This window comes from Mustela putorius, unplaced genomic scaffold (assembly GCF_011764305.1).
Source record: "Mustela putorius furo isolate JIRA1106 unplaced genomic scaffold, ASM1176430v1.1 tig00537227_pilon_pilon_pilon, whole genome shotgun sequence".
Classification (NCBI taxonomy): domain Eukaryota; kingdom Metazoa; phylum Chordata; class Mammalia; order Carnivora; family Mustelidae; genus Mustela; species Mustela putorius.
Window position 1 is genome coordinate 18,152,458 of NW_025422368.1, and position 10,958 is coordinate 18,163,415.

General features: G+C 36.2%; 1 protein-coding gene across 4 annotated transcripts in view; it reads left to right on the forward strand.

Annotated features, from left to right (window-relative positions):
• AMN1 (antagonist of mitotic exit network 1 homolog) overlaps window positions 1-10,229 on the forward strand; it is a 104,779-nt gene extending 94,550 nt beyond the window's left edge. For all 4 annotated transcript variants that reach the window (XM_004771790.3, XM_045073101.1, XM_004771792.3 and 1 more), the window contains one exon: window positions 9,679-10,229. In XM_004771790.3, the coding sequence (XP_004771847.1) occupies window positions 9,679-9,752 (74 nt within the window). In that variant the 3' untranslated portion in view covers window positions 9,753-10,229. The remainder of the gene's footprint in view (window positions 1-9,678) is intronic.
• Window positions 10,230-10,958: the final 729 nt, after the last annotated feature.

Consider the following 10,958-nt stretch of genomic DNA (forward strand, 5'->3'; position numbering starts at 1 on the left):
GATCTAGAAGATTATCTAGGCCAGCAATTAACAACTGTTACTGCTATGTAAATGAATCAAAGATGGCTTGTATGTAGTTTGTTTCTTTTTTCTTTCTTTCTTTCTTCCTTCCTTTTTTAAGATTTTATTTGAGAGAGAGGGAGAGAGCATAAGCAGGGGAGGCAATAGAGGGAGATACAAGGGGCTCCAACCCAGGACCCCAGGATCATGACCTGAACTGAAGGCAGACATCTAACCAACTGAGCCACCCAGGCACCCCTATGTAGTTTATTTCTTGATAGCATGTTGGGACTATTAGTTCAAAAAGTCCACCAACATCTAAATCTTAATTCAGTCAGTGATTTTCTTTTTTTTTTTTTTTTTAAGATTTTATTTATTTGTTTGACAGAGAGACAGCTCACAAGTAGGCAGAGAGGCAGGCAGAGAGAGGGAGGGGAAGCAGGCTCCCTGCTGAGCAGAGAGCCCGATGGGATCCTAGGATGCTGGGATCATGACCGGAGCCGAAGGCAGAGGCTTTAACCCACTGAGCAACCCATGTGCCCCAGTCAGTGATTTTCAATACAGCCTAAAGAAGCAGAGTTTTAGCTATCTACAGCTGCCTGTTTTGCATACCCTGAAAAACTGCACTCAAGCCACTCTTGCCCTTTGGAGCTCTCTGACCTAGAGACTCCTTTATCTTGATGCTAAGCAGCAACATCATGGCACACAAACTTCCTCTCTAATCCTCTGGGAATTCCTTTACCCTCCTTTCCTTCTTAGTAGTGTCCCTCCCCAACCCCACTCCCCACCCCCAACCCAAACACACATTGTTGTCTTTGGAAGATACCATGTTGTGAGGGACTTTTGAAAGCAAATCTGTCAAAGTGCTGCCCAAATAAAGCTTCTTGTGTCCTACTGCCACCTTGTGGTCATATCTTTTTCCTTCCTCTGCCTGAAATCCCTTAACTATAGTGACATCATATGATGTTCTAGAAAATATCAGAGGTATTGTGTTGGAGTTTAGGGCAGGCCACGCCCAAAATATGCCATGGAGTATTTTTATTATTTTGAATTAATGTTAATTAAGAAACAGCCAATGCAAGTACACTCTGACCTTCTTTGGTCTCCCAAAAGTAGGAAACAAATCTCCCATGTGACTGGTACCCTCCCTGTACCAGGAGCTAGAAAGACATCCTTATCATCAGAGATGGGGAATTCAGGGCCTAAGAAGTTTATATAAACAAGCCTTAGTACTTTTACTAATTTACTACCACAGCCTCAGTTCTGTTTAGAATTCCTTATTAATTAAAGCTCTCAAACATAAGCTTTCTTTGTCCTGTCAGGTCATCAAAATTTTATTTCTCTGTCTAAAAAGTATAAAAGCTGTCTGTCTCAGTCACTTCTTAGGTCCCATATCTATAAGACCTCCATACATGCAAATTAAATTTGATATTTTCCTGTTAGTCTATCTCCTGTTTAATTCAATGAGAAGAATCTTAAAGGATAGAGGGAAATTTTTCTTCTCCAACAATAGCATAGAACTAAAAGTGGCTTTTTTTTTTTTTTTTAAAGAAAGATTTTATTTATTTGTTTATTTTAGAGAGAGAGAGTATTCAAGAGCTGGGGGTGGGCCAAGGGTGAGGGAGATGGAAAGAATCTCAAGCTGATTCCACACTGAGCTTGGAGCTCAATACAGGGCTCAATTTTCTGACCCTGAGATCAAGACCTGAGGTGAAACCAAGAGCCTGAGGCTTAACCAACTGAGCCACCCAGACACCCCAGGACTAAAAAGGTTTGTGTAACCAAAAAGTTAGAGAAATGCAGCATACTGCTATAATGAATGTTAATTTATCAAAGGGTCTGAGAAATATTATAGCTAAGAAACTTTTCTAAGCATTTCCCCCAAATTTTTTAGCACAGAACATTTTATGGACCTCAACTTGCCCTTGTGTATAATTGTGAGTCATAAAATTGGGAGATCTGATAACAATCCAAAAGAGTTCATATATGATTACTTTATTAATAAAGGTTCATAAAGAGAAGAAGCTGAAGTTTTTCAACTACCCAGATCATTTCTACTCTTCCTCCTTTCCTGGAAGAAGTATACAACTACCATTGTATGCTTTTGCTACCATCATTAAATGAAAATAAAATGGGGTTATATATTCACCTTATATTTAATTTTTATTTATTTCTTCTCCAAAGAAATAAATGGTTTCATTTAGCAGGTTGGCACAGTAAATGAAAGTTTTTTCTTCTTTTGATAACTTATGTAACATTTTTCCTCCTGCTTATATATTTATGTGGTTGCTTATATATGACTATATAAGACAATATGATTTACTTTCCATAAAAATATATGTACATAAGTATGTTCAGTTATAATATAATACAAAAATATGTCTACATTAAGTATGTTCAATTATAATAATATAAAAATTTTGGTACATAGGTATGTTCAATTTTAATCATCCTCAAAGCAATCTGACCCCCAAATTGACAGTCTTACCATAGTTTCCCCTCAAGGTCCCTAAATTAATAGGTTTATCTTCTCTAATATAATCCTAAGTATTTTTTTAATTTCATGACCTTAAAGTTGGACTATAAACAGAACTCGACATTATAAATCATATCTTAAAACTATTTGAAACACTTGATTTTATTTCTGCAAAAAAGAAAATAAAAACTAAACTGCTATTTAAGATATTGTAAAGTCTAATTTCTTAGAAAGAAAACTGCAGGTCCAAGATAGAGTCACCTGCCGCAGTGCAGCAAACTTAGACTTAACTGAAGTTTCAGTTTCTCCAAGGAGTGAAATTTTAAGACAATTAATGTAAAATTTCCTGGTAAACACCAATGAGTTCATCTGTTGCATGAGCCCTCCTCATCCCCCCCAAAGAAAGGTAAGGTAATCCACCTGATAGAACCCTTTGCCTTTCCCTCTATGAGAAGGTAACCTTAACTGAACCAATCCCTACTATTTTTTTTTTCTAATAACTTCTTTCCCTACTCTCCTTCCTATAAAAATCTTCCATTCTGTACAACTCCTTAGAGCTTCCCTCTGCTTGCTAGATGGAGTGCTGCCTGATTCATGAATCAATTAATAAAGCCTATAATTTACTTGGCTGAATTTTGTTCTTTGATATAATATACTTTTTCTAGATGTTATAGAAGCAGGAAAATAATTTTACAACTTGTTAAATTCTTTTAAATTCAGTTATGCCTGCAATGATTATCACTAAGTTCAGTTCACACACCTTTACTAATCTCCTACAACAGACATGCATTTCAGTTTCTCATAATTATCTATACAAGTTTCACAGTATTTATGGACACAGAGGTTTAGATTTTAGAAGGACAATAAAGCAGTTAGACAGCACTAGATTTAATTTACATTTTACACTGAAAGGCAGGAAAAACCAACAAGAAATCTGCCCCTTTTGATTGAATGGATCCAAATTTTAGTTATATGTGAGGATTTGTTTCAGCCTGATTACTATACAAGGAGGTTCTTTACTAGACCCCTAGATCATAAATATGTCAAGATTTTCCACTTAGAGCCCAAAACAAATGTATTTTAAGACCCAAGTAGTTTGCTTCAGAGTTTCCTTTAATTAAAGTCTATTCCTTGCTTAAAGGACAACTCTTCTTATTATTTTGTATTTTACTTTTTCTAACTCCTATATCATTTGTTTCCTCATCATGATTTATTCATTCATTACTGACTCTGTGCCACATAACTTCTTTATTCTAGACACTGTAATGAAGCATTGGAACTTTGACCATTGTTTGTAAGAATCTGCCAGACTTAGTTTTTTCACTGTGTATTCTACAAAAACATCTAAATTACATTTTCCTTGATCATTTGAAAAAGTTAGTTAATTTCTATTTCCCACAATTTCTTCTTTTTCTTGGTGCTCTAAAAGTCCTTAAAGTGGTCTCTATATTAATCATAGATATTGAGAGACAGTAAAATCTTCCTTAGACTTCATCTACACAACACCCTTGTTTTAAGGATAAGGGAAGAGAGAATGACCTTAAGTGGAAATACTTGGTACTAGAACTCGAAGTAAAAACTTAAGTCACCCGATCCACAATCTCTGATTCTTTCCCCAGCGAAGCAATTTCTTGTGCCTTGGTGTCAAGTGGCTTAACTATTACTAGAAAAGGGGGGGGGCATGTGGGTGGCTCAGTGGGTTAAGGCTTTGCCTTTGGGTTAGGTCATGATCTCAGGGTCCTGGGATGGAGCCCTGCATCTCAATGGGCACTTTGCTCAGCAGGGAGCCTGCTTCCCACACCCCCGCCTGCCTCTCTGCCTACTTGTGATCTCTTTCTGTCAAAATAAAGGAATCAAATCTTAAAAAAAAAAAAAAAAAGAGGGAAATAGAAAAGTGACACCAAGAAACAGAAGTGTGATTTGTACGGATGACTTTTTGAGTCTTTTTCAATCTTGAGAGTCTGTGTTCAGAAGGGTGGTAGAATATGCCACCCCAATATGCTTCTTCAGGGTAAGGATTTTTTTGAGCTGATTATTTTTGAGAAACAGCAGACTCTAGGAAAGCTCTGAATAAGGAGCAGAAGTTGTTAGGGTACAGAGTCGACCACCCCTCAATTAGACAGAGAACACTCTCGATAATGCAAGTCACACAGCGAGGTTTATTTCCAGCTAGCTGGGGTCCAATTATCTGCCCGGCGCAGCGGGTTTCAACAAGGACCCCGAGCACTCAAAGTCAAGGGTTTATATAGCATTTTAAAGGTACTTTTTCATAGCTACATACATCTCTTGCACCCCACTTTGACAGTTTAACTTTGTTTAACCTTTTGCCACCCTGGCATCACCCTGGCGGTTAAGTGAGATTTAGGTTTAGAAAAAATTTAACTTTATTTACATTTCCTTCTGCCTCACTCTCCTTCAGTTTTATGGTACGGAGGGTGACCTTAGGCCTTGAGGTACTGAGCCACTTGTCTCTGGAAATTGGGCCATTGAAGAGATAGCCCTTTTTGTTGTAAATCACCAGGACATTTGCAAACCAAGGGAGACTCCTGTCTTGCAGGATTGTGGTCTCTGCAAGTTATCTATTTGTTTTTCTTTAACATCTGGTCCCTGTGGTGCCATCGCCTAACCGCCCTGGTGGTATATGATTAAGTTTTTTCTTAGGTTTTAGCTACTTTCTCTTGGTTAGAGACGCTCAGTGAAATGGCTTCCCGGCCTTCAGGATGGTCATTCTTATGCTAACCCACTCTTACAGTGCAAGGTGCCGGCTTTTGCTTTGCCAAGATGGCTGTACTTTTGTCAGGGCTAGACTCTGGTGGGTACAGCCTTGTTTTTCTTGGCCTCCACACCTGAAGCTGGTTTCCAGGACTTGTGTTTAAGTCCCCTGAGGGAAGGGGAGCAGGGACAGTTTAAGGGTTAAACAACAAAGTTTTTGTTTAACCTCAATGGAAGTCTCTGGCGAAAATAAAAATATAAAATAGGTCCTTACAAAGTTACCCTTTTATAAGAGAAATTTGCATTTTTAAAGAAAAATCCCCATCTTTAACTATCTCTCTCTCTATGCTAGGAAAAAAAGGGCAACTTTAAATCACAAGAGAATCTTAACAACAGAGACACCGACATAAATCTGTATAAAAAACCATACCTTTACTTTTTACTGTGCTTTTTCTAATAACCTCCCACAATTTGATCCCTTCCCAACCCCTCCCCCCAACATCTTTCTTTTGTCTTTAGCTGAAGTTGGTATTTAAGGTGGTGGCTACGGCCATCTCAGGGAGTTTACTCATTTTCCCCGGCGTATCTCTCATGCATGCATGAAGTATACATATTGATAAACTGTTTTTCTCTGGTTAATCTCTCTTTTATTATAGGGCGGTCTCAGCCGAGAACTCAGAAGGATAGAAGGAAAATTATTTTTTCTTCCCTACAGTTTCTACAGTGTTCTGGCAAGGGATCACTAAATACTTGGAGAACCCACAGTTTCTCTTTATAGCATAATAAACTCACAGGCATTGGTTATTCCTACTATTCAAAGCATAATCCTAAATACTCTGTTTTCTCCAGAAAAAGGTGGCTGAGCAGACTTTGAGTAATGTAATACTGCCATCTAGCATCAAAATTTCAAAATTACCTAAAAATATACTGTATGGTTTACTGGAGGGAAAAATGTCATCCTATTTATGTATAATAATAAATTTCTATAGAAGGATGACACAAATGCAGTCAGAAAACAGATATTTATATATGTTTGATAGCATGTTCATAATCAGTAAAAATGCCAAAATAATTTAAAAACACCAACCACTAACCAAAATGAAATTGGGAAGTATAAGTTTCCAATTTAATCTTTCTTTTTAAAATTGTATTTGTTGCTGTGGGTCTCTTGAATTCCCATATAAATATTAGGATCATCTTGTCAATTTCTAAAAAAAAAAAAAAGAGAGAGAGAAACAACTGGGACTCTGGGAGAGATTGCATTGAATCTGCAATCAATTCAGAGTATTGTCATGTTAGTACTATGTTCTAATTTATGAACACAGACAGATGTCTTTCCACTTATTTAGATCTTGGATTTCTTTCCACATTGTTTTGTAGTTTTCAGACTAAGTTTTTCACTTTTGTTAAATTTATCGCTAAGTATTTTATTATTTTTTATGGTAATATAAATGAAATTCTTTTCTTAATTTAACTTTTGGATTGTTCATTGCTAGTGTATACAAATATATTTGATTTTTGTGTATTGATCCTGTACTGTGCAATCTTGCTGAACTCATTTATTAGTTTTAATTTTTTAGTGGATCCCTTAAGATGTTCTGTAATTATACAGGACATTCTATATGAATTACATAATGTACAAATAAAAATAGGTTTACTTCTTTCCTTCCGACATGAATACCTTTTATTTTTTTTCCTTCCTAAATTTCCTTAACTGAAACCTTCAACGCAATGCTGAATAGAAGGTGGGGAAGAATAGGGACACCTGGGTGGCTCAGCCAGTTAAGTAGCTGCCTTCAGCTCAGGTCATGATCCCAGGGTCCTGGGGTCTGGCTCCCTGCTCAATGGGAAATCTGCTTCTCCATCTCCCTCTGCCCCTACCCACCCTGCTTGTGTGTGTGTGTATGCATGTTCTCTAATAAATAAATAATATTGAAGAAGAAGAAGGAGGAGGAGGAAGAGGAGGAGGAGGAGAAGAAGAAGAAGCAAGAGCAGACATCCTTGCCTGTTTCTCATCTTAGGAGGAAAACATTAGTCTTTCATCATTAAATACGAAATTTAGTTCTTTCATATAAGGTTGAAGAAGTTCCCTTCTATTCCTAGTTTGTTGAATGTTTTTACACGAGTTTTGTCAAATGCTTTTTCTGTGTCGATTGAGATGATCATGTATTTTTTATCCTTTATTCTACTGATATATGTCATAGGCAGAATAGCACCCCTAACCAAAGATGTCCACATTTTAATGCCCATTAATTAAATGTGGAATGCCCTCATTCCACAAGGCTGCAAATGGAACTAAAGTTGCTGATCAGTGGACTTTAAAATAGGGAGATTATCCTGATTATCCAGGTGGGCCCAGGGTAATCATAAGGGTCTTTATAAGGGAAGGAGGCAGGGGGAAGGAGAATCATGGAGTTGGCAGCATGAGAAGGACTCTGTCCACTGTTACTTATTTTGAATATGGAGGCATGCAAGGAATGTGGTGGCCCCTAGAAGCTGGAAAAGTCAAGGAGGTGAATTCTCTCCCTTGAGCCTCCAAAAAGAAGTGCTGATCCGGATTAGCCCAATGAGGTCTAATTTGGAATTCTGACCTCCAAACTATACAATAATGAATTTGTGTTGCTTTAAGTCGCAGATTGTAGTAATTTATTACAGTAGCAATAGGAAACTAATAAAGTGTATTACATTGACTGATTTTTCAGATGTTAAACCAAACTTTCATTCCTGGAATAAATCCCAGTTGATCATGGCACACAAGTTTTTTTAATATATTGCTAGATTTGATTTGCTAGTGTATTGTTGAGGATTTTTGAGTATATATTCATTAGAGATGTTGGTCTAGTTTTGTATATGTGTGATGTCTTAATTTGGCTTTAGCATCAGGGTAATACTGGTCTCACAGAATGAGTTGGGAAGTACTCTCCGTATTAGTAAAGCCACTCCAGCTTTGTTATAGTTACTGTTTTCATGATATAACTTTGTCCATGCTTTTACTTTCATGATATAACTTTGTCCATGCTTTTACCTGTCTTTAATCTAGATTTCCTATATAATGGATTTCCTTTATAATAAATATTTTTATGGCAATAAAACTGCACTTTTTCTCTTATGAGCTGCTATTTTTTAAAAATTAGCTGCTGATGTAAACTTTTGCTTTTTTAAGTTTAATTCCTTTTCATTTTCATATACTCTGGTTCTCTTTTTTGCATCAAGTCTTGGTATTTGGGCTTCTTTTTGGTTTGTTTAAAATAAAATTTAGAGAGTGCCTGGGTGGCCCAGTCATTTAAGCATCTGCCCTCAGCTCAGGTCATGATTCTAGGGTCCTGCCCATCAGGCTCCCTGCTCAGTGGGGAGTCTGCTCCTCCCTCTGCTCCTCCCCTGCTTGTCTTCACTCTCCCTCTCAAATGAATAAATATTTAAAAAAATTAAAAAATAAAATTTAGAAACCGTATGTTAGACCCACTTTTTTTTTTTTTTTCTGTTGGTTTGTGAAATCTATAACTCTAACAACCACTAAACTAGAAAATTTCCAAGACTAGTTTGGAGTGCTGTTGTATACACAACATAGGCTGTTTCTATTAAACAAGTTTAGTAAACTTAAGAATAATTTTTAAAGTAGTAACATTTTATCAGTATTTTTGCTTTAACTCATATTTTTTAAAACTTTTTAAAACTTTTATTTGTTTATTTGACAGAGTTCACAAGTAGGCAGAGAGGCAGGCAGAGAAGGTTGGGGGAGGGAGGAGGCTCCCCACCGAGCAGAGAGCCCGATGTGGGGCTTGATCTCAGGACCCTGGGATCATGACCTGAGCTGAAGGAAGAAATGTAAACCATATTAAAATCAATACTATACATTGAGAATTCAGAATAATTGAGAACCATCTAAAAGTCCAATAATATGGATTGGTTAAATTATAATGAATTCATGTTTTACTTATCTATTAAAAATCATGTTTTATAATGTATTATGTGACATGGAAAATGTTTACCTCTAGGTCAAGTTGTCCTATTCTAGTAATTGCTCCCTCCCCTAACCATTTTGGGTATGTTGCTGCTTCCCAAATTGTCTTATCACATCTATTGGCTTTCTTTAATCTGGCTCACTGCTTTGCACCCAGTTGCTTTGTTAATCCCTGCTCAAGCACACCATGTTAGTGTGTCTGTTGCCTGCCAGGACCCTGAGAAAATTTATACACAGGTTAATGGTAACATTATAGCTTTAATCTCTGGCTGGGGTAATTAAGACAAAATTGCAAAGAAAATGATGAATGCCTAATTTCAAGTATTATTATGATATGTGCACTGCAGCTGATAATGAGGGTTACCACTAATTAAATGTTTTAAGTTATTGTTCTTTATATATTATCCCCTTCAATCTTTTCAATAACCCTATGAGGTATCATGGTTATCATCCCTAGTTTATACATGAGGACAAATTAAATATCTTTGATTATTGTGAATTAATATATTGTCATTGTTTTCTTTTGTAGATCATTCACGAGAAGTCCTGGAGCAATTAGTAGGCCCAAACAAACTAAAGCAAGTGACATGGACTGTTTACTGATGCCTATTGAAGCTTTTCAAAGCAAGGATCTTTATACTACATTCCCAGGAAACAATGGTCTTAGAGATTGGCTTTCAGATAATGTGCTTTTTGCTTTGAAGTTAACAGACCCTTAAACATTTAATAGTGCTATTATCCTGTTTGTTTGCGGAGTCATTGTTTTTGATATGGTAAGCCTAGCATGCCCTCTCTGCGGGAGGGGAGTATTGTGTTTGTTTCTTAAATAACAAAGTTTTAAATTACCAGTTTTTCCTGGAGATTTCCTTCTCCTACCTGCCTAGTTGAGAGAAATTTACCAGTATGAATAACCATTAAGAGAATTCTTAGTATCCCTAAAAGCGTAATTTCCTTCCTAGTTATTTTCTGGCCCCTACTTTCCTTAAGTATTTAAATGCTCATTGGCCAAAAAGCAAAGTTGAACATCAGGCCTATGTATCCTCACAGAATTTAATATTTCAATAAAACAAAGAAATAGAATAGTTTACTGTCATAAACCCATGACATCATCCAACTCAGCCATTCAGAATATGAATGTTACTGAGACCCTTGCCCAGCCACTTAATTAATTGTCATGGCTACTTTTCCCAAATACATGCTATTGATCTATGAAACTTCCTCCTTAACAACTGCATTCAGGAAAGCGGAAGAATGAGTAAACAGTATCAATATAGAGGCTGTTTCCTAAAGATCTATCAGTTTCATATCCTGAACTAAACAACACAGATCTTAGTTTTCAAATGAGTTGCAGTACTCTTTTTATAATCATGAAATTCTCTGAAGTATATATAGTGTGTTTAAACCATCCCAAATTTAGTATATTCCCTGTGCCATGAGACTGTCTCAGTAGAACTTTTTAAAAAAAGATTTCCTACTTTAACTCTGATGTAGTACAAAAGAAGGGACGTATGGGATGGTAGATTTCTTCTAAATGTTTAGAAGAGGGTTTGTACAGTCAACTCTATTTCTTGACCTCACTACTAATTACTTTATAAATGCGGTATATATATATATATCTAAAGTAATTAGTATATATATTTATAAAGTAATTAGTAGTGAGGTCAAGAAATAGTGTATATATATATATATATATATATATATATATATATCAGATATATATTGCCCCTCATAGATAGGACATATGTATATATGTGTACAATGGGTAAGCTTGTTCCACCTATGAAATTTTTCTAAAGACAAATTCAATAA